Source organism: Diadema antillarum, unplaced genomic scaffold, assembly GCF_040938485.1.
Source record: "Diadema antillarum isolate AM-2024a unplaced genomic scaffold, OU_Dant_1.0 seq00001076_RagTag, whole genome shotgun sequence".
NCBI lineage: Eukaryota > Metazoa > Echinodermata > Echinoidea > Diadematoida > Diadematidae > Diadema > Diadema antillarum.
The window spans coordinates 1740162-1764727 of NW_027271899.1; the positions used below are offsets into that span (position 1 = coordinate 1740162).

Genomic DNA, 24566 nt, shown 5'->3' on the forward strand with positions numbered 1-24566 from the left:
GCAAATACGAAGTAAATTCTAACTGTTAGGCCTAAACGTTAGCCCTAAAATCAGGCCACAGCCTGCGCTTGCTTGCATGGTTTTCGTGCATTTCGTACACTACCCAGTAGGCACGGTACATTGTACTCACTCACACGGCCTTCGGCGAGCTCCAGCATAAAATCTTGGCAGAATATTACAGTATACATCCAGTTTCCCGTCGCTCGTGTTTTAATTCGATATTTCCAACATGCTGAGATTTGCCTCTGCTTCGGGATTCTAAGAAATCCTAAAGACAAAGTGTACGATCTTTGATCCAGCTCACTTCAAATCACGGAGGAGCGCTCGATCACGTACCATGCCACGTTGAAACATGCCTGCGCCTGCTAGGTGCGCTAGGCGAGTGCGATGATTTTGCACATAATTTTATGATGCGCGTAGTGAACGTCCTTGGGTGGAGGGGTTGCGGACACCGCGCGCGAAGTCTAGTGTACTTGTTATGTGTACAAAAGTCGCGGAGGGTTTACGAATTCTATCACGAGGGGTTTGCCTTTCTATCACGAGGGTTTTGCCTTTCTATCACTTACATGAAAACCCTAAGGCAAGATAGACGGGACTACACCTTGTCACGTGATATACTTTTGACCAATCAGTGATACGAATCTCACTTATGAGGTATATATTTTTTTTTTATCATTTACAATGTTTTAAAGCTTACATACTGAGTCCATTCAGCTTTGTCACTATCTACAGCCTAATGTGCAGAAAATTTTGTTTGATCCTTCTACATCCACTAATAAAGATTCCATTATTGGCAAATACCGTACATTTTAAAGTAAAAAGAGAGATATAAAGAGAGAATATATCAGGCACATGACTTCCACCAAGCTTTTCTCAACTTTTCTCAACTTTTCTGCAGAAAATAAAAAAGTAAGCTCATGCACATGTACACTTACATTTTCATGCCGTTGCGTAGACTACACATTTTGTATTTCGCACTTCACCCCTACACCTCGATTTCTATTAACCATGACGTACTACAAACATGAGCCTTGTTTGATGAAACGACATACATGTACAATACAATGCAATACAATTGAATCATTTATATAGCGCTCTTACACGGTCAAGGAATGGTTTCACAGCACTTCACAACAAAATTCAGTCACAGATTATTATTATAAAGGAATGACAATAAAAAAAGCTTTTGATGTCACCATATGATTCATTAAACACAACACATTTCGATCTTCAAGAATAATGGTTACATTTCATTCCATCATTATGATGATCTTTCCAGATGGATCGATTGGCTGCCTCACAGAGAAGCACAGCTTCTGCTCTGTTTTCGGGGGGGGGGGGGGGATGGAAAGAATAGTCTACTGCGCATGAATGCTTCATCTCATGCATTTAATTAGCCGTCGTTCATCTTGTTTATAAACAATGATTGATTCAAGAATTACTCATTACATGATTATTTTCTAAGACAAACCCCTGCCCCTAAATAGAAGGTAAAAATGAAATGAAAAAAAAAAACCCAAACAATCAACATGAAAACATTTTCACTTGTAAAGACCAGACAAAAAATCTTTGATGTAATCCCCAACTTCAATGGGCGAATCCTCCTGAATGAAATGCAGTCCAGCCGCATCAACAACTTTCTGATTGGGCCAGTGCTCAGTGGTTTTCTTGACGCTCGGGCCAAAGAGACCAGATAGGACATTGATGAACAACTTGGGGAGATTTGCAGACTCACTCAACCAGGCGTAATAGGCTGCAGCAGCTGCAATGACATCCTCGGGACCATCTCCAATGATGGGGATCTGCCTTGCAAACGTCAGGGTTGGGCGTCTGTCTTCTCCTGGGTTCTTGAAGGGCTCCACGTAGGCCTCCTTCTCCTCCTTCCTAAGCTCCCGCTTGATAAGGCGAGGCATGAGTACTTCCACAAAGGCATTCTTCTGGAGAACCATCTCCTCCCCTTCGTCGGTGCGGAACACCTTGAAATCGGCATCGGGAAATTCCTCCCAACCGTGATAAGGAGCGACGAGGCTTTCAATGTGAACAAGGGCGTCCAGACGATCACGATGTTCATTGCTCCAATGGAAGCCCAGTATGGAGCCCCAGTCATGGCAAACGATGCTGATCTGTAGACAGAGAAAGCAGACTTAAATGGAGCTACATGTAGTAGTTTTGGTTGAGACCTAACTTCAGGTTTCTAATATTTTTGGGTGAAATAATGAGAAATATCTAATGAAATATGAAAAGGCATGTAATTCCGAGAGGGATTCAACGTTTATTTGATGGAAATCGGTTTTGAAATGGCTGAGATATCAACAACAAAAAAGAGCATTCCTAATAAAAAGCTGGACCAATCTTTTATTCCTGGTCGGTTTGTTTTACTTTGTTTTTGGATGTTTCAGTCATTCCAAACCCGATTTTCATCAAATAAACTCTGAATTCCTCTGAAAATGGTATGCTCTGTATACTATTTCGTAAGTGGTTTCTTGGTACCTCACAAAAAGTTGAAAGCCCAATTCTCATCTCCACCAACCCCTTTATTCAATTACAACCTCAGTTAGCACATTTTAATTGCCCACCTTGCATTGCCAGTGGATTCTGTCTATTTTTCATCTGAAGTTGAAATAATGACGGACAACTTCGTTTACATTTTCATTAATTTTAACTCTTAACCCACAAGCACGAATATTCTCATTGTCCTAACACGAATAAGAGTTATTTCATACAATAAGGATAATTCTTTCAGTATTTTTTTCCACATATTTATCTGAATCAGATCTTTTTCTTTCCAGTTTCTTCATCACCTCTCTGGTTAAGGCACAATCTATTCTAGACCAGAAATAACTAGATTTGTTTTAGCTCATTTTTGCAAAACACTTCTCGGGAACAGTTCTCGAACAGTAAATATGCATATATGCAAATGTATGAGATCGCGATGTCATCACCTCAAAGTTTTCTTCTGCTTATGTGCAAAACAAACAACTTCAAAATAGCCCTACTTGATATTATATATACATTTCCATAATAATATGGTTATGAATGTGTTGATGATTTCATGGCCTCAAAACTATAATAGTGATCAGTAAGGTATATAAATATAATTTTGAATAAAACAAGCTGGAATCAGTTCTTGTCTACAAAATATGTGACAAGTTTTGAGGCCATGAAATCATCAACTCATTCATTTCCATATTCATATTGACTATTCGAGAACTTTACTTGTGTAAATCTGTGAAAATTCAGAATACTGTGAATTTCCTAATTTCATTTCCTGTTGATCAAATTTTCAGTTGTGCCCTTAAAGCTTATCTATTTCTTTTCAGACATGCTATTCTGAGCTGTATTATGAACTGGTAACTCAAAAAAGGCAAGAGGTATAATGAACTCACAAAAAGATGCATAAACAAGTAAGATCTCTAACATGTGTAGGGAGCTACTGTTTGTGATAACACAAGAGTAGGAATTCACACAGTGAACGACAATTTTTTTAAACAAGATATATTAGGGTAAAGGATACAAAAATTAACATATTTATCGTAGTAAGTGCTTTGAGCCATGGTTTATGTATTACGATATAGTGCCGATTTTACATTATAATATACGTACTACTACAGTACTTACAATCTCAGCTTCGGGGAGGATCAACCGCCTAACTCACACATTAACGAAAGCTAACAAAGAACGAGAGAGAAAATATTATGGAAAAAACGAAACAGCATTTTGAAGAAAAAAAAAATCACGTTAGTGCTCACTGTTCATTTGTGTTTAAAAAAGTAACCAAACATTCCCTTAAGGAGGCCTACACACCTTTTTAGGCAGGTTAAGCTTGTCAAACCAGGCAGACAGGAATCTATAGTGATCGACGAAGCGATACGACAGGCTTGCGAGCTTGTTGGATCTGCCCATGCCGATTAGGTCGGGAGCTAGACAACGAGCAATAGGCTGAACTTGAGGTACGACGTTCCTCCAGAGGTACGACGAGGTCGGGTTCCCGTGGAGAAACACGACTGCTCGATCACTATCGCGCTGATCGGGGTCGGAGTCGTAGTACGACATCTGTTCTCCCAAGACGTCCAATTTTTTGCATTTCCCCCACCATTCGTCTGCTGTCACTATTGGTACTGTGGACTGTTGCTGTGCTGGCGCTCCGTCTGAGGAAGACATGTCTGACGTAACATTTAAAACGTATGAAAATTGAACGAAAATTGTCAACTTTTCGTGTGTAAGACGATGGTTTGTCGTTAGGATGTAGATGTGATTTTGTGTCCTCCACCTGCGCTCATAGATCAGTCGCATCCCTTGCCTGGTGTACTAATGTTCCCTGGCCTCTGAGAGCGGAAGGGGTTATTTTGTTCCACCAAGCATAATATGTGAATTACAAGCTTAAATAGTCCGAGAAAGCCCGTTATACGAGTGCATCGTTGCGCGACAGCGTGTACCCTGGGCATCCCAAGTTTAATGGAGCGGCCATCCAGGTATCATGTTTAATCTAAAAAGTAAAAAAAAAAAAGTAAGCCATGTAACATTATTCACTTCTCAAAAGATGATTCAGGGAAATGTTTGTTAGCTGATTTTTTAAGCCCCTGGAAGAAAAGTCTTTCATTCCCAGACTGCAGAATCTGCTGCTGTAGTAGGTCTACTGCTCATCCTTGCTGATCTTTAGTTGTTGTTTTTTCCAACATTATCAGTAACTTCGTGATTTTCTGTAAGTACTAGTGGCAACATTGTCATTAATGTCATCCTTATTATATCCTGGGGGGGGGGGGGGGGGAGTAGTCGTCCTTCAGTCTATAATAATCTATTCAATTTCATCCCGATTCAAGTCAAGAGTTCTCATTATCCGACTTCACTTTAAAGTAAATCTATAACGGCCTTCATGAACTTTACGCCTATATGGCATATTTTGGGCAAGACTCTTTAGCCGTCTCACGTAGGGCTTCAATAATTTTATGTCCCTGATTACGGGCTTTACTTTTTATTTGATTTTCCACTTTGATTCAGGTTGTCCATTTAAAAGAATATTCCAGCGCCAGAGCATTGTCAGGTACCCATCACCATGAAAATACAGTGATATGAAAATGCTTGCGTATCAATAAGCTATCATCTGAGAAAGACCCATCAAATCAACCCAAGGAGACATGATTATAATGGGAGTGGTCGACAAGGCTTCAGGAGTTGTTGGTCAAAGAGATGGATCCCATACTAATGAGGCCCCAACAAGTAAAATGACATTCGGTTCTCCTACAAGAATACTACAGCATAGATAGGCCTACATTATCTACATACTCTCCACTTCGTTGAGATCGGAAACATCAGAATCGTATATCATTCAAGAAATACTGTCACTGAGGCTGTTACTTATCTTTTAAAATCCCCTCCCCGTTCATCCTCAGTAACGACCAGCTCAGTGACTTGAAGAACAGCGAGATGTTCGTTGGCCGGCAAAGTAGTTGACAACTGTTCGATGGATGTTTTGTTTGGTTTTGGTGTTCTTGTTTTTTTTTTTTTTTGTCCCCGCCGAACGAGTTCGAGCAGGGGACTATGAAACGGGCTCCGTACGTGTGTGTGTCCGTGTGTGTGTATGTGTGTGCGTCCGTGTGTGATCAAAATATTCAATTTGCTACTTCTCTGTCATTTATGAGCCAATTTTGATTCTGTTTGCTTTATATGATAACACTACATGGGAGCTTTGAAACTTCTACACAGAATTTCAGTTGTGACCTTTGACCTTGACCTTTGACCTTTCCGACATTTTGCTACAAAATGCTACTCCTTCGCCATTTCTAACCCGATTTCGATTCCGTTTGCTTTATGTGATGGCACTAGGTGAGGGCTTCAAAACTTCTACACAGAATTTTGACCTTTGACCTTGATTTTTGACCTGTGTTGTACATTTTGCTACAAAATGCTACTCCTTTGCCATTTCTAACCCGATTTCGATTCCGTTTGCTTTATGTGATGGCACTAGGTGAGGGCTTCAAAACTTCTACACAGAATTTTGACCTTTGACTCCTTTGACCTTTGACCTTGATTTTTTACCTACATTGTACATTTTGCTACAAAATGCTACTTCCGGCGGGGACATTATATTACGCACCACGTAATTTCTACTTTCCTTATTGTTTTTTATTTGTTTTTTGTTTTTTGTTTTTTTTTTGCAACGATTTCCTGGTTTGAAGCAGCAAACACTGTTTTCGCACATACCATCGACACAAACGAAGGTACATGCAGTGATCTTTGCTGAGAGGCTGCCTGTTTTGGGACTTTCCAGGGTTGCGTGCATGACCCGAGGAGCTCGGGGCGTTCTTTCTCTCGGTACGAGGGCAAAGGCCAGACGTAGGCACCAGGCACGTTTGGTTACCATTGCATTGTGTCAGACCAGGGATGTGAGACCAAAGTTCTGTGGGGGAGACACCTCCCTGGTATGACGCACCAACCTGCACACCAATTTGCACGAAAGCCATACACCTCCCTGACCTGACCTCCTCCTCAACTCTAAACCGTCAGAGTATTATAGAGTACGGCATCTTTTTATTAACTCTCCTCACACCGACTGACCTCCCTTGCCTGCAGAGGTTCATATCATCAGCAAAGGCAATCCAGAAGCTCTAAATATTCCAGTCTTTTCAATAGAATTCTCGATAGTCATTTCAGTTGAAATAAATGTGCATGTTTACTACAGAGGGCCATGAGACAGCGGCTGATGAGACTGGATAACTTCTGAAAATAGCATCGCCAAGATCGTGCACACTTTAATGGCTGAGTAGAGCATCATTACTACTTCAATTTATTCTAGCTGAGATGTTAGATCCTGAAATCTTTCATAATGATTCGATTAAGCTGGCTGGCTACATTATTGATAGGTTGCTAGGAGTGATAAATCTCAGTGAGAGTACGTGCGCGCTCAAATAAACAGCAGTTACACAGCAAAAGTGTTGCTTCAAAATGGCAAATCATTCTCGTTAGTGTGATCTTGTGTGATACAATTATTGCACTGCTAAGCAACGAAACTCAAGTAGGTAACAGATACGAACAATTCTTCAGTGGACCAACAATAAAAGGAAATCGACTGACACTTTCATGGAAGATCTACGCAAATAAAATATTCGATCTCAATGAAACCCTGGACCCAAATATTTTCATGAAGGGCACACGGGAAAAACGCGTACCTTTCCGTCGTATACCATCATTTTCTTGTAGAAACCATGGTGTAAAACCCCCGGTCGCAAAGAGCTTTACGGCTTATGCACGGCCAAAACACGTCAAAAAGTGGTCTCCCGTGAAGCAGACGATGTTGTTCGCGTTGATGTTAAGTTTAAGGCGAGCTACGGTAGATTTATAGACTGGCAGGACGCGGGGAAAATTCTGAACAGCGTCGGACGCGGTAAGAAGTTTTGATCTGCTCAAAATTTTATTCCGCGGACAACCACGGGAGGCACACGTGGTAAAGACGTGCAACACACGTGAAACACACGTGATGATCCGTGTTCCGGCAGTGATTAAAACTTGGGGAGACGCGGTAAAGACGCGAAAGTTTAGCGATCTGTCACGGGCAGAGCACGGTCATCTGACTCTGTTACGCGTTGGTATCACGGGAAATAGCGTGTGTTTAGCGGCTTATCGCTGACAAATGGATTTTTCCGCGTACACACACGTGGCTGGACGTGGTCAGCCGTGCCTAGGTAGTGCTTCAGCAGTGGAACAGTCGCCAACGGCCATACCCCGTATAAAGCACGACCAAACCAAAATTGACAAAAAACTTACCACTTACTACCACGTCCACCAAATTTTCATAACTTTTTGTACGTGATTTGGACGTGGAGTGCCGTGGGAGGGGGACACCCACATCCTCCCACTCGCTCACTCTTATCGCTCTTGCTTGGCCGCGTTCATGATATTCAGTGTAAATATTAAAACAGGAAGTTTATTTGGATGATTCTATTTTACGGGCAAATTGTTCATTAATAATCTACATCAAAATTTACTGCTACCTTAAACAAGTGGGACTGTTTCAAGTCGATAAAACAAGCAAAACATGCATCAAATTGCACCATTTACAACATCAAAATGCAATTTCAGTTCTAAGAGTGGGAGGAGGGGGGGGGGGGGGACAACAGGTACTTCTACATCCTCCTCCCCCCCCCCCCCCCCCAAAGATAAAATCCTAGCTACGCCGGTGCCCTTTCCCCGCTTGGTTTCCCTCAAAAAACAGTAAAAGTCTAGGGATTGAGAGCTTCCTATCATATTCCAAATGTCTGTCCAAAAAATCTCGTTACATTTTAGTGTCAAAACGCACCCCCCTTGAAAAAAAGCTGGTGACGCCCCTGCTTAGCCCTCCTTTATACGTTCTTTTCTTCTTTTTTTCCTCTTTCTCTCATTTCTTACCCCTGAGGGAAACAGTATATCATACCAACTTCACAATTGTCTAGATTCACTGGAAGAATGGTGCCTCCGAAAGCTTTAGTAATGTTGAAACAAGAGTTGTATGTGATTTATATATAACTATATAGTTTTACAGATAATCGGTGTAAACGGCAATCACTTGAACCTGTAATTGTTGTTCTCTTTCCAATCCACATTATTGTTTTGTATACATGATTTCTCTCACTATTAGAGAGTGAGATGTGTTTATGTTATTGTCGAAAAACGGAAATAAGTTTGATTTGAATTGAACTGAAAGTGAAAGTGGTTGACAGATATGGACAAATCTTCAGTGGACCAACAGACCGACACTTTCATGGTAGATCCACGCAAATAAAATGTTAGATCTCACTGAAATCACCGGAGGCAAAAAAAAAAAAAAAAAAAAAAAATCATGTCGGGCACAAATGGAGGAACGCGTACCGCACAGTCGTACCACCATTTTCTTCTGGAAACCATGGCAAAAGCAATTTAGAGAAGATATTCGAACTTTATTGAAATTCGTCTTTAGAAACCTGGAATATGCCGCACGATGGAAGAAAAAAAAATCTTGAGTACAGTAATAATCATAAGTGTTTCAGAAAAATGGTGTCTATTTGGACACCCGTATTCTTGATGTGTATGGCAATAATAAATGATGGTCTGAGTCACATTTCATTGCCTGTTTTTCAAAGTGCTTTGTTAGAAGTAGTATGATGTATTATGTGTTTAGATAACGTATGTTGGATTTAGAATGATAAATATCCCACTGGGAAAAATGCACACACAAAAGAAGGACAAACACACAAACACACACATACAACATACATACAGAAACATAGTGTGTAAACCACCGTAGAGATGTAGAGAGAGAGGGGGGGGGGGATGCTTTACAGCTTATTCCAGAATGTTATACCTTTCACAGAGAAGAAAGAACAGCAACCCAATTTGGTAGATTGACATACGGGTCCTGTTGCATAAAATTTACTATTATGGTAACTTTGGCATCATGGTAACTTCCATGGAATTCTTGATTTTGATTGGCTGTTGAGTATTGTTGCCATGGTAGTTACAATTGGATGGCAAAGTTAACCATAATATTAATTTTTATGCAACATGCCCCAGATGTTATATATATTGTATTATACAACACCTCAGAATGATGTCGAATTGTGATTGGCCAAGAACATGTCACATGACATTCAATAGAAAATACCTACCAAACTCATTGAGAGTGACAGCCATACAATAGGCCCCTGGCATGGGCCTATTGCACGGCTCGAAGGTACTATAGCACGGCTTCGTGGGGGGCTACTAATGCATGGCCGCTCACAGAGTTCTGTGGCTCACAGCAGCAATAAAAGCGCCAGCAAACTACATTGTAGGGTGGAACATCCTATTACCGGACGCTTTTCTTTGTGGCTTTGAATTCCGTACTCATAGAATGAAATTTCGGCTAAAAACAACACCACTTATTCACAGACTCATGGAAATTACGAATTCAGCCAACTTACGTCATTTCTTCGTTCCAGTTTTTAGAAAATATGCTTCAAACATACCCCTCTAAAAATAGTGGTTTTTTGCGCCGTGCAAAATCGCATTGTATTACCGGACGCTATTTTCGTAATCGAATAATCGAGGTCTTTCGCACCTAATCCTTGCACCAGAATCACAATTCATCCCACAAATGACCGTACACATTCTCACCGAGCGGATGACACACACAAAAAATCTGCAAATGAAGCTCAAATTTCGTATTTTACAGTAAAATGTCTGCCTTGACCATTTCGAACAGTTCACGCAATAAAACCTTGTGAGAAATCGACAACTGGTTAGAGTATACGTGCTTTGTCTATGGGAGCTGCACTCGCGGGCGATGAGTTGCGTGCCCCTTGGCGCACAGCTATTCCGCATCGTTCGCGTTTGAGGACGATAGCTACAAATTTCCGATATTGATCAGTGAACTTTTGGTTCTAATAGAATCTTCAGCATTTTTCCTGTATGTGAGTGGGATTTCATGGAATTTCAGTCGCGAAATGTGATTCAAACATGCATAAATATTAACTATAAACGAGGTGCGGGTCACTCAACTATAAATTTGAGGTAAAATGTGAATTTTTTCGTGTTTTTACATTTTTATGTGGAGTTTTTTGCGATTTCGGTCCACACAAAGTTCTGTGAGGCTAATCTACGAAGTCTCGCGCGTACAGAATGTCATTAGTACGCAAAAATGTGCGTGTCCGGTAATACCATGGTGTCCGGTGACACCATGCTTGCCCCTACGTGCTGGCCGGCTGCGCTGCGATGCGCTGCCGGTAAACAGACCAGTCGCGGCGGAGTACTGCAACGTTAACGTGTACGCGCAGCTACTTTACCTAGCTAGTTGCATGTATTGCGGCCTACCTACTGCTGTGTTTTTAGTTTTGACTCTGATCTGCTATGTGGACCACAGTGATCCCAAAATCAAGACTTCATTTGAAGTTGAGAAACCGTAATTTGATTATTTTTCTGTGTTTTTATACAAAATCATTTTCGGAAATAGAGAAAGTCTAGACCTACTACTAGATCTACCGACATCTCAGGTAGGCTTAACAGTCAGGCCTAACTCGATCTAACGTTAGCGTAGAATGGGTATAGACCCTGCGGAGTTTGTGATTCCTGTGACTGTGTGGTCGAATCATGACGAGTGTTTGAAGCAGTACACAGGGTGGTTTACAATTCTCGGCCTAATTGTTACATTTATTTTTGGGCCTTCCTGAGTTAGCGGTCACTAATTTAGTACTGTGATTGTGGACAAGGTGTTGTATAAAACGAATAATTTATGATTTTGTTCGTGCATTGGGGCACGTAATACCGCACTCGGCGCGAGATTCGCCACTGGTCTATTCAACGCGGCGCTACGCGCCTTGTTGAATACTAGTAGACCAGTGGCTTATCTCGCGCCTCGTGCGATATTCGTGCCCTATGCACTCACAACTCATAAATTATTCGTATAATATTGCAGTCCTTGAAATAAACACTGAAATTTGTTAACTTCCAAACATCACCTGGGATGACTCAGTATTGGACATTCATTTTATACAGCATTGATAAGTGGCAATGTAATCACATTCTTTCTCTGTGATGTTTTTCATTAGGGCCTACTCAGTGATGGATATACAGTCTGTATTCATCTTCCAGATGATGTCATGGGCAAAATGGACCTTTATTTCTTCGCACTTTACTGCGGTTTTTTTTTAAATCTAAGACAAGAAATCAGTTTCCTCTAAACAATTTTGGGAACAGAATGTGTACTTTATAACATATTGTATATATATATATATATTTATATATTCTCGTGGTGATCATATACAATTTTCATAAACAAGTAAGATGTGTCAAACTTCAAAACATTTAATGACTTTAGGATTTTGACCGCAGGTAGTTAAGGAATCGACACAATTTCCAGGTGCAAGTTTGGATTCAGTCAAGCATGTATGAGATTAATTTTTTTTTGACAAGTGTCAATTCTACATGTAGTGCTAATAACATGCTTCACAAAAAATAACATATTAGTAGTTTTTAAACATTGCAAAATGAACCCAAGGTAGTTTTTACATTTTGAATAGATACTAAATTATTCCTCTTCATCCATATCATCTTAAGATGCAGTTTGATCAGGTTTGATGTCTGTGACCTTGTCAGGGTTTCCTGGAGGAGGATCACATAATATATGAAATATATGAAATCAAATCATCAAATCAAAATCACATATAATCAAAACTTGTAGAAGCTAACCCTAGCACTCCTACTGTGCATACACATGCATACAGGGAGGGAGATAGACAGAGAGAGAGAGAGAGAGAGAGAGAGAGAGACAAATAAGAAAAGGAGATAGATCAATATATATAGAGAGAGAGTGAAGGAGAGAGATAGAGCGAGAGGGAGTCCTTTACAGCACATCAAACAACACGTAAAGAGGAACACAATTTGTGATTGGGCCGATCTTTTATTCGAAGTCTCACAGACAACACAGAAATTGCTGATTTAGTAACATTCATACAGAATGTCTCAGTATTGATTATTTACATCTAGTTAAGGGTAGAGCTTATAATTGGGAGCAGCGATGTTCGAGTTATTACATTTGTTGCATAATTATGTGTAGGTCAGTTGCATCACAAAACATCCTACTATATGAAATTTTTGCAAAAAACCCCTAAAATATAAGGAGATATCACTATTTTTCTCACTTAACCCGTTCCATGCCGAATTCCGAAATTCCCATAGATTTAATACACAGGCCACCAGGTTCCCGTAAGGAATGGGTTAACCATAACTGTGGACGGTTTAGTCTAGAAACACTTTTATTATAACTGTTGTTCATATTTTGTATATCTAACATTAAACAATATGTAACATTGATTATCCTGATTAATTTTTTACATTAGTGGTTTCTATCCCTAACTCACATTTTAAAACTATTTTGAAGCACTAAAGCTGAGTTTTTGTTTCATCTGCAGATGTGGTATAGGGCCTAAATAATGCCTTTAATGTATATCATGCACTCACGTCTTTTCTCTGCGCGTATGATGTACTCCATTTGCCAAGAATTGGCATATTTACCCTTTATCTACGTAATGTTATCATCAATTTATCTGCATCATACAAAAATGAAAGCAATGGTAACTCTGAACTGATTTAAGACTGATTATCTCGGTTTGAATAATGCTGCAAACAAATTCCAAGAAACAAAACAAACAACCACAAATTGATTAAAACATTCATTTCATGAAGTCAAGCTGTAAGTTTTCGTGATAATCGGATCGGCGACCTTGTGCCCATCTCCGCATGATCGCCATCGGATGGGACGTCGTCTAAAAATCGAGACAATTTTGTTTGCAGCCTTTAATACGGTTTCTATAAAAAGCTTCCCTCTATACCATTTCCCCTTGTCTCCTCCATTCTCATCGCGCAGAGTAATACATGAGCTTTGTTGACCCGCGGGCCGACGGCAGACTCGGGTCTCCATTCCATAAATCTCATTACAATGATTATTGTTATGTTACAATGATGGTTCTTTCAATGGCAGCAGTCATGCAGTAACCAATCAGATATGAGTATTCGGGTTATTCGTCATGGTAACTGCAATCACAGCAGCCTTTGATTATGGCAAACCCACCAGACTTCATTACAATGTCATGTATCAATTTCGCGCACCTATTATATTCGCCCAGGGATTTTCATAATTTCCCGTAGGTGCCTCCTACTAGAGCAACCTGTAGATTTTCGTTCTATCAAGGGGGTACTAGGCGAGTCTAGCACCTCACCCTACTTTCTGGTTGCCCTGTACGGAGTCCATGAGCAATGAGCAATCTAGACCCTTTTGACTGACATGTTGTAACATACACATCTAATAGCAGGCAACATTTTTTTTTAAATCATTTACAATGTTTTAAAGCTTACATACTGAGTCCATTCAGCTTTGTCACTATCTACAGCCTAATGTGCAGACAATTTTGTTTGATCCTCCTACATCCACTAATAAAGATTCCATTATTGGCAAATACCGTACATTTTAAAGTAAAAAGAGAGATATAAAGAGAGAATACATCAGGCACATGACTTCCACCAAGCTTTTCTCAACTTTTCTGCAGAAAAAAAAAGTAAGCTCATGCACATTTACACTTACATTTTCATGCCGTTGCGCAGACTACACATTTTGTATTTCGCACTTCACCCCTACACCTCGATTTCTATTAACCATGACGTACTACAAACATGAGCCTTGTTTGATGAAACAACATACATGTACAATACAATTCAATACAATTGAATCATTTATATAGCGCTCTTACACGGTCAAGGAATGGTTTCACAGCACTTCATAACAAAATTCAGTCACAGATTATTATTATAAAGGAATGACAATAAAAGAAGCTTTTGGTGTCACCATATTATTCATTAAACACAACACATTTCGATCTTCAAGAATAATGGTTACATTTCATTCCATCATTATGATGATCTTTCCAGAAGGATCGATTGGCTGCCTCACAGAGAAGCACAGTTTCTGCTCTGTTTTCGGGGGGGGGGGGGGGTGGAAAGAATAGTCTACTGCGCATGAATGCTTCATCTCATGCATTTAATTAGCCGTCGTTCATCTTGTTTATAAACAATGATTGATTCAAGAATTACTCATTACATGATTATTTTCTGAGACAAACCCTGCCCCTAAATAGAAGGTAAAAATGAAATGAAAAAAAAAATGAAAACATTTTCACTTGTAAAGACCAGACAAAAAATCTTTGATGTAATCCCCAACTTCAATGGGCGAATCCTCCTGAATGAAATGCAGTCCAGCCGCATCAACAACTTTCTGATTGGGCCAGTGCTCAGTGGTTTTCTTGACGCTCGGGCCAAAGAGACCAGATAGGACATTGATGAACAACTTGGGGAGATTTGCAGACTCACTCAGCCAGGCGTAATAAGCTGCAGCAGCTGCAATGACATCCTCGGGACCATCTCCAATGATGGGGATCTGCCTTGCAAACGTCAGGGTTGGGCGTCTGTCTTCTCCTGGGTTCTTGAAGGGCTCCACGTAGGCCTCCTTCTCCTCCTTCCTAAGCTCCCGCTTGATAAGGCGAGGCATGAGTACTTCCACAAAGGCATTCTTCTGGAGAACCATCTCCTCCCCTTCGTCGGTGCGGAACACCTTGAAATCGGCATCGGGAAATTCCTCCCAACCGTGATAAGGAGCGACGAGGCTTTCAATGTGAACAAGGGCGTCCAGACGATCACGATGTTCATTGCTCCAATGGAAGCCCAGTATGGAGCCCCAGTCATGGCAAACGATGCTGATCTGTAGACAGAGAAAGCAGACTTAAATGGAGCTACATGTAGTAGTTTTGGTTGAGACCTAACTTCAGGTTTCTAATATTTTTGGGTGAAATAATGAGAAATATCTAATGAAATATGAAAAGGCATGTAATTCCGAGAGGGATTCAACGTTTATTTGATGGAAATCGGTTTTGAAATGGCTGAGATATCAACAACAAAAAAGAGCATTCCTAATAAAAAGCTGGACCAATCTTTTATTCCTGGTCGGTTTGTTTTACTTTGTTTTTGGATGTTTCAGTCATTCCAAACCCGATTTTCATCAAATAAACTCTGAATTCCTCTGAAAATGGTATGCTCTGTATACTATTTCGTAAGTGGTTTCTTGGTACCTCACAAAAAGTTGAAAGCCCAATTCTCATCTCCACCAACCCCTTTATTCAATTACAACCTCAGTTAGCACATTTTAATTGCCCACCTTGCATTGCCAGTGGATTCTGTCTATTTTTCATCTGAAGTTGAAATAATGACGGACAACTTCGTTTACATTTTCATTAATTTTAACTCTTAACCCACAAGCACGAATATTCTCATTGTCCTAACACGAATAAGAGTTATTTCATACAATAAGGATAATTCTTTCAGTATTTTTTTCCACATAATTATTTATCTGAATCAGATCTTTTTCTTTCCCGTTTCTTCATCACCTCTCTGGTTAAGGCACAATTTATTCTAGACCAGAAATAACTAGATTTGTTTTAGCTCATTTTTGCAAAACACTTCTCGGGAACAGTTCTCGAACAGTAAATATGCATATATGCAAATGTATGAGATCGCGATGTCATCACCTCAAAGTTTTCTTCTGCTTATGTGCAAAACAAACAACTTCAAAATAGCCCTACTTGATATTATATATACATTTCCATAAAAATATGGTTATGAATGAGTTGATGATTTCATGGCCTCAAAACTATAATAGTGATCAGTAAGAAATATAAATATAATTTTGAATAAAACAAGCTGGAATCAGTTCTTGTCTACAAAATATGTGACAAGTTTTGAGGCCATGAAATCATCAACTCATTCATTTCCATATTCATATTGACTATTCGAGAACTTTACTTGTGTAAATCTGTGAAAATTCAGAATACTGTGAATTTCCTAATTTCATTTCCTGTTGATCAAATTTTCAGTTGTGCCCTTAAAGCTTATCTATTTCTTTTCAGACATGCTATTCTGAGCTGTATTATGAACTGGTAACTCAAAAAAGGCAAGAGGTATAATGAACTCACAAAAAGATGCATAAACAAGTAAGATCTCTAACATGTGTAGGGAGCTACTGTTTGTGATAACACAAGAGTAGGAATTCACACAGTGAACGACAATTTTTTTTAAACAAGATATATTAGGGTAAAGGATACAAAAATTAACATATTTATCGTAGTAAGTGCTTTGAGCCATGGTTTATGTATTACGATATAGTGCCGATTTTACATTATAATATACGTACTACTACAGTACTTACAATCTCAGCTTCGGGGAGGATCAACCGCCTAACTCACACATTAACGAAAGCTAACAAAGAACGAGAGAGAAAATATTATGGAAAAAACGAAACAGCATTTTGAAGAAAAAAAAATCACGTTAGTGCTCACTGTTCATTTGTGTTTAAAAAAGTAACCAAACATTCCCTTAAGGAGGCCTACACACCTTTTTAGGCAGATTAAGCTTGTCAAACCAGGCAGACAGGAATCTATAGTGATCGACGAAGCGATACGACAGGCTTGCGAGCTTGTTGGATCTGCCCATGCCGATTAGGTCGGGAGCTAGACAACGAGCAATAGGCTGAACTTGAGGTACGACGTTCCTCCAGAGGTACGACGAGGTCGGGTTCCCGTGGAGAAACACGACTGCTCGATCACTATCGCGCTGATCGGGGTCGGAGTCGTAGTACGACATCTGTTCTCCCAAGACGTCCAATTTTTTGCATTTCCCCCACCATTCGTCTGCTGTCACTATTGGTACTGTGGACTGTTGCTGTGCTGGCGCTCCGTCTGAGGAAGACATGTCTGACGTAACATTTAAAACGTATGAAAATTGAACGAAAATTGTCAACTTTTCGTGTGTAAGACGATGGTTTGTCGTTAGGATGTAGATGTGATTTTGTGTCCTCCACCTGCGCTCATAGATCAGTCGCATCCCTTGCCTGGTGTACTAATGTTCCCTGGCCTCTGAGAGCGGAAGGGGTTATTTTGTTTCACCAAGCATAATATGTGAATTACAAGCTTAAATAGTCCGAGAAAGCCCGTTATACGAGTGCATCGTTGCGCGACAGCGTGTACCCTGGGCATCCCAAGTTTAATGGAGCGGCCATCCAGGTATCATGTTTAATCTAAAAAGTAAAAAAAAAAAGTAAGCCATGTATTCAAACATTATTCACTTCTCAAAAGATGATTCAGGGAAATGTTTGTTAGCTGATTTTTTAAGCCCCTGGAAGAAAAGTCTTTCATTCCCAGACTGCAGAATCTGCTGCTGTAGTAGGTCTACTGCTCATCCTTGCTGATCTTTAGTTGTTGTTTTTTCCAACATTATCAGTAACTTTGTGATTTTCTGTAAGTACTAGTGGCAACATTGTCATTAATGTCATCCTTATTATATCCTGGGGGGGGGGGGGGGGGAGAGTAGTCGTCCTTCAGTCTATAATAATCTATTCAATTTCATCCCGATTCAAGTCAAGAGTTCTCATTATCCGACTTCACTTTAAAGTTAATCTATAACGGCCTTCATGAACTTTACGCCTATATGGCATATTTTGGGCAAGACTCTTTAGCCTTTGACCTTTCCGACATTTTGCTACAAAATGCTACTCCTTCGCCATTTCTAACCCGATTTCGATTCCGTTTGCTTTATGTGATGGCACTAGGTGAGGGCTTCAAAACTTCTACACAGAATTTTGACCTTTGACCTTGATTTTTGACCTGTGTTGTACATTTTGCTACAAAATGCTACTCCTTTGCCATTTCTAACCCGATTTCGATTCCGTTTGCTTTATGTGATGGCACTAGGTGAGGGCTTCAAAACTTCTACACAGAATTTTGACCTTTGACTCCTTTGACCTTTGACCTTGATTTTTTACCTACATTGTACATTTTGCTACAAAATGCTACTTCCGGCGGGGACATTATATTACGCACCACGTAATTTCTACTTTCCTTATTGTTTTTTATTTGTTTTTTGTTTTTTGTGTTTTTTTTTGCAACGATTTCCTGGTTTGAAGCAGCAAACACTGTTTTCGCACATACCATCGACACAAACGAAGGTACATGCAGTGATCTTTGCTGAGAGGCTGCCTGTTTTGGGACTTTCCAGGGTTGCGTGCATGACCCGAGGAGCTCGGGGCGTTCTTTCTATCGGTACGAGGGCAAAGGCCAGACGTAGGCACCAGGCACGTTTGGTTACCATTGCATTGTGTCAGACCAGGGATGTGAGACCAAAGTTCTGTGGGGGAGACACCTCCCTGGTATGACGCACCAACCTGCACACCAATTTGCACGAAAGCCATACACCTCCCTGACCTGACCTCCTCCTCAACTCTAAACCGTCAGAGTATTATAGAGTACGGCATCTTTTTATTAACTCTCCTCACACCGACTGACCTCCCTTGCCTGCAGAGGTTCATATCATCAGCAAAGGCAATCCAGAAGCTCTAAATATTCCAGTCTTTTCAATAGAATTCTCGATAGTCATTTCAGTTGAAATAAATGTGCATGTTTACTACAGAGGGCCATGAGACAGCGGCTGATGAGACTGGATAACTTCTGAAAATAGCATCGCCAAGATCGTGCACACTTTAATGGCTGAGTAGAGCATCATTACTACTTCAATTTATTCTAGCTGAGATGTTAGATCCTGAAATCTTTCATAATGATTCGATTAAGCTGGCTGGCTACATTATTGATAGGTTGCTAGGAGTGATAAATCTCAGTGAGAGTACGTGCGCGCTCAAATAAACAGCAGTTACACAGCAAAAGTGTTGCTTCAAAATGGCAAATCATTCTCGTTAGTGTGATCTTGTGTGATACAATTATTGCACTGCTAAGCAACGAAACTCAAGTAGGTAACAGATACGAACAATTCTTCAGTGGACCAACAATAAAAGGAAATCGACTGACACTTTCATGGAAGATCTACGCAAATAAAATATTCGATCTCAATGAAACCCTGGGCCAAAATATTTTCATGAAGGGCACACGGGAAAAACGCGTACCTTTCCGTCGTATACCATCATTTTCTTGTAGAAACCATGGTGTAAAACCCCCGGTCGCAAAGCGCTTTACGGCTTATGCACGGCCAAAACACGTCAAAAAGTGGTCTCCCGTGAAGCAGACGATGTTGTTCGCGTTGATGTTAAGTTTAAGGCGAGCTACGGTAGATTTATAGACTGGCAGGACGCGGGGAAAATTCTGAACAGCGTCGGACGCGGTAAAAAGTTTTGATCTGCTCAAAATTTTATTCCGCGGACAACCACGGGAGGCACACGTGGTAAAGACGTGCAACACACGTGAAACACACGTGATGATCCGTGTTCCGGCAGTGATTAAAACTTGGGGAGACGCGGTAAAGACGCGAAAGTTTAGCGATCTGTCACGGGCAGAGCACGGTCATCTGACTCCTGTTACGCGTTGGTATCACGAGAAATAGCGCGTGTTTAGCGGCTTATCGCTGACAAATGGATTTTTCCGCGTACACACACGTGGCTGGACGTGGTCAGCCGTGCCTAGGTAGTGCTTCAGCAGTGGAACAGTCGCCAACGGCCATACCCCGTATAAAGCACGACCAAACCAAAATTGACCAAAAACTTACCACTTACTACCACGTCCACCAAATTTTCATAACTTTTTGTACGTGATTTGGACGTGGAGTGCCGTGGGAGGGGGACACCCACATCCTCCCACTCGCTCACTCTTATCGCTCTTGCTTGGCCGCGTTCATGATATTCAGTGTAAATATTAAAACAGGAAGTTTATTTGGATGATACTATTTTACGGGCAAATTGTTCATTAATAATCTACATCAAAATTTGCTGCTACCTTAAACAAGTGGGACTGTTTCAAGTCGATAAAACAAGCAAAACATGCATCAAATTGCACCATTTACAACATCAAAATGCAATTTCAGTTCTAAGAGTGGGAGGAGGGGGGGGGGGACAACAGGTACTTCTACATCCTCCTCCCCCCCCCCCCCCAAAAGATAAAATCCTAGCTACGCCGGTGCCCTTTCCCCGCTTGGCTTCCCTCAAAAAACAGTAAAAGTCTAGGGATTGAGAGCTTCCTATCATATTCCAAATGTCTGTCCAAAAAATCTCGTTACATTTTAGTGTCAAAACGCACCCCCCTTGAAAAAAAGCTGGTGACACCCCTGGTGATTTTGTGTCCTCCACCTGCGCTCATAGATCAGTCGCATCCCTTGCCTGGTGTACTAATGTTCCCTGGCCTCTGAGAGCGGAAGGGGTTATTTTGTTCCACCAAGCATAATATGTGAATTACAAGCTTAAATAGTCCGAGAAAGCCCGTTATACGAGTGCATCGTTGCGCGACAGCGTGTACCCTGGGCATCCCAAGTTTAATGGAGCGGCCATCCAGGTATCATGTTTAATCTAAAAAGTAAAAAAAAAAAAGTAAGCCATGTAACATTATTCACTTCTCAAAAGATGATTCAGGGAAATGTTTGTTAGCTGATTTTTTAAGCCCCTGGAAGAAAAGTCTTTCATTCCCAGACTGCAGAATCTGCTGCTGTAGTAGGTCTACTGCTCATCCTTGCTGATCTTTAGTTGTTGTTTTTTCCAACATTATCAGTAACTTTGTGATTTTCTGTAAGTACTAGTGGCAACATTGTCATTAATGTCATCCTTATTATATGGGGGGGGGGGGAGTAGTCGTCCTTCAGTCTATAATAATCTATTCAATTTCATCCCGATTCAAGTCAAGAGTTCTCATTATCCGACTTCACTTTAAAGTAAATCTATAACGGCCTTCATGAACTTTACGCCTATATGGCATATTTTGGGCAAGACTCTTTAGCCGTCTCACGTAGGGCTTCAATAATTTTATGTCCCTGATTACGGGCTTTACTTTTTATTTGATTTTCCACTTTGATTCAGGTTGTCCATTTAAAAGAATATTCCAGCGCCAGAGCATTGTCAGGTACCCATCACCATGAAAATACAGTGATATGAAAATGCTTGCGTATCAATAAGCTATCATCTGAGAAAGACCCATCAAATCAACCCAAGGAGACATGATTATAATGGGAGTGGTCGACAAGGCTTCAGGAGTTGTTGGTCAAAGAGATGGATCCCATACTAATGAGGCCCCAACAAGTAAAATGACATTCGGTTCTCCTACAAGAATACTACAGCATAGATAGGCCTACATTATCTACATACTCTCCACTTCGTTGAGATCGGAAACATCAGAATCGTATATCATTCAAGAAATACTGTCACTGAGGCTGTTACTTATCTTTTAAAATCCCCTCCCCGTTCATCCTCAGTAACGACCAGCTCAGTGACTTGAAGAACAGCGAGATGTTCGTTGGCCGGCAAAGTAGTTGACAACTGTTCGATGGATGTTTTGTTTGGTTTTGGTGTTCTTGTTTTTTGTTTTTCTTTGTCCCCACCGAACGAGTTCGAGCAGGGGACTATGAAACGGGCTCCGTACGTGTGTGTGTCCGTGTGTGTGTATGTGTGTGCGTCCGTGTGTGATCAAAATATTCAATTTGCTACTTCTCTGTCATTTATGAGCCAATTTTGATTTTGTTTGCTTTATATGATAACACTACATGGGAGCTTTGAAACTTCTACACAGAATTTCAGTTGTGACCTTTGACCTTGACCTTTGACCTTTCCGACATTTTGCTACAAAATACTACTCCTTCGCCATTTCTAACCCGATTTCGATTCCGTTTGCTTTATGTGATGGCACTAGGTGAGGGTTTCAAAACTTCTACACAGAATTTTGACCTTTGACCTTGATTTTTGACCTGTGTTGTACATTTTGCTACAAAATGCTACTCCTTTGCCATTTCTAACCCGATTTCGATTCCGTTTGCTTTATGTGATGGCACTAGGTGAGGGCTTCAAAACTTCTACACAGAATTTTGACCTTTGACTCCTTTGACCTTTGACCTTGATTTTTTACCTACATTGTACATTTTGCTACAAAATGCTACTTCCGGCGGGGACATTATATTACGCACCACGTAATTTCTACTTTCCTTATTGTTTTTTATTTGTTTTTTGTTTTTTGTGTTTTTTTTTTTGCAACGATTTCCTGGTTTGAAGCAGCAAACACTGTTTTCGCACATACCATCGACACAAACGAAGGTACATGCAGTGATCTTTGCTGAGAGGCTGCCTGTTTTGGGACTTTCCAGGGTTGCGTGCATGACCCGAGGAGCTCGGGGCGTTCTTTCTCTCGGTACGAGGGCAAAGGCCAGACGTAGGCACCAGGCACGTTTGGTTACCATTGCATTGTGTCAGACCAGGGATGTGAGACCAAAGTTCTGTGGGGGAGACACCTCCCTGGTATGACGCACCAACCTGCACACCAATTTGCACGAAAGCCATACACCTCCCTGTCCTGACCTCCTCCTCAACTCTAAACCGTCAGAGTATTATAGAGTACGGCATCTTTTTATTAACTCTCCTCACACCGACTGACCTCCCTTGCCTGCAGAGGTTCATATCATCAGCAAAGGCAATCCAGAAGCTCTAAATATTCCAGTCTTTTCAATAGAATTCTCGATAGTCATTTCAGTTGAAATAAATGTGCATGTTTACTACAGAGGGCCATGAGACAGCGGCTGATGAGACTGGATAACTTCTGAAAATAGCATCGCCAAGATCGTGCACACTTTAATGGCTGAGTAGAGCATCATTACTACTTCAATTTATTCTAGCTGAGATGTTAGATCCTGAAATCTTTCATAATGATTCGATTAAGCTGGCTGGCTACATTATTGATAGGTTGCTAGGAGTGATAAATCTCAGTGAGAGTACGTGCGCGCTCAAATAAACAGCAGTTACACAGCAAAAGTGTTGCTTCAAAATGGCAAATCATTCTCGTTAGTGTGATCTTGTGTGATACAATTATTGCACTGCTAAGCAACGAAACTCAAGTAGGTAACAGATACGAACAATTCTTCAGTGGACCAACAATAAAAGGAAATCGACTGACACTTTCATGGAAGATCTACGCAAATAAAGTATTCGATCTCAATGAAACCCTGGACCCAAATATTTTCATGAAGGGCACACGGGAAAAACGCGTACCTTTCCGTCGTATACCATCATTTTCTTGTAGAAACCATGGTGTAAAACCCCCGGTCGCAAAGCGCTTTACGGCTTATGCACGGCCAAAACACGTCAAAAAGTGGTCTCCCGTGAAGCAGACGATGTTGTTCGCGTTGATGTTAAGTTTAAGGCGAGCTACGGTAGATTTATAGACTGGCAGGACGCGGGGAAAATTCTGAACAGCGTCGGACGCGGTAAAAAGTTTTGATCTGCTCAAAATTTTATTCCGCGGACAACCACGGGAGGCACACGTGGTAAGGACGTGCAACACACGTGAAACACACGTGATGATCCGTGTTCCGGCAGTGATTAAAACTTGGGGAGACGCGGTAAAGACGCGAAAGTTTAGCGATCTGTCACGGGCAGAGCACGGTCATCTGACTCCTGTTACGCGTTGGTATCACGGGAAATAGCGTGTGTTTAGCGGCTTATCGCTGACAAATGGATTTTTCCGCGTACACACACGTGGCTGGACGTGGTCAGCCGTGCCTAGGTAGTGCTTCAGCAGTGGAACAGTCGCCAACGGCCATACCCGTATAAAGCACGACCAAACCAAAATTGACCAAAAACTTACCACTTACTACCACGTCCACCAAATTTTCATAACTTTTTGTACGTGATTTGGACGTGGAGTGCTGTGTGACCGGGGCTTTAGCAATCTATAGAAGCTATTCAAACTTTATCGAAATTTGTCTTTAGAAGCCTGGAATATGCGGATATTGCCTTCAATTTTGTCTGCATACTGACGGTCATATTAGCGCACATGTATCAAATCAGTTGTGAGATTTTGTGCTTTATGGTCAGCTATAGCATTTTCCTGTCAATGAATATTACACATTTGATCTTGGATGCAGCAGGTATTTTTTTCATTCCTTTTTCTGATGAACGCCGTTGCCAATCATGTGTGTCATTTATGAAGGTTACGATATACAATAAAGAAAACTAGTACCCTATGACACAGCATAAACCTCTTATGTTCTCCACCTTGTAATTGCGACATTGC

The 24566-nt window shown here is 40.8% G+C and overlaps 2 protein-coding genes across 2 annotated transcripts; both read right to left on the reverse strand.

Annotated features, from left to right (window-relative positions):
* Positions 1–1541: 1541 nt before the first annotated feature.
* Positions 1542–4501, reverse strand: LOC139743385 (coelenterazine h 2-monooxygenase-like). Its single transcript, XM_071653869.1, has 2 exons — positions 3805–4501; positions 1542–2123 (listed from the first exon to the last, which is right to left on the reverse strand). The coding sequence occupies exons 1-2, from the start codon at positions 4291–4293 to the stop codon at positions 1542–1544; spliced, it is 1071 nt and encodes a 356-aa protein (XP_071509970.1). The 5' UTR covers positions 4294–4501.
* Positions 4502–14653: 10152 nt separating this feature from the next.
* Positions 14654–17378, reverse strand: LOC139743386 (coelenterazine h 2-monooxygenase-like). The gene is made up of 2 exons (XM_071653870.1): positions 16921–17378; positions 14654–15235 (listed from the first exon to the last, which is right to left on the reverse strand). Exons 1-2 carry the CDS (start codon positions 17275–17277, stop codon positions 14654–14656), a joined length of 939 nt encoding a protein of 312 aa, XP_071509971.1. The 5' UTR covers positions 17278–17378.
* Between the last annotated feature and the right edge of the window lie 7188 nt (positions 17379–24566).

Coding starts and splice junctions, on each gene's coding strand:
- LOC139743385 (XM_071653869.1), bottom strand. CDS start 4,293: ATGCGACTGATCTATGAGCGCAGGTGGAGGACACAAAATCACATCTAC. Junction 2,124..3,804: donor AGCTTAACCTGCCTAAAAAG/GTGTGTAGGCCT, acceptor CTCTGTCTACAG/ATCAGCATCGTTTGCCATGA.
- LOC139743386 (XM_071653870.1), bottom strand. CDS start 17,277: ATGTCTTCCTCAGACGGAGCGCCAGCACAGCAACAGTCCACAGTACCA. Junction 15,236..16,920: donor AGCTTAATCTGCCTAAAAAG/GTGTGTAGGCCT, acceptor CTCTGTCTACAG/ATCAGCATCGTTTGCCATGA.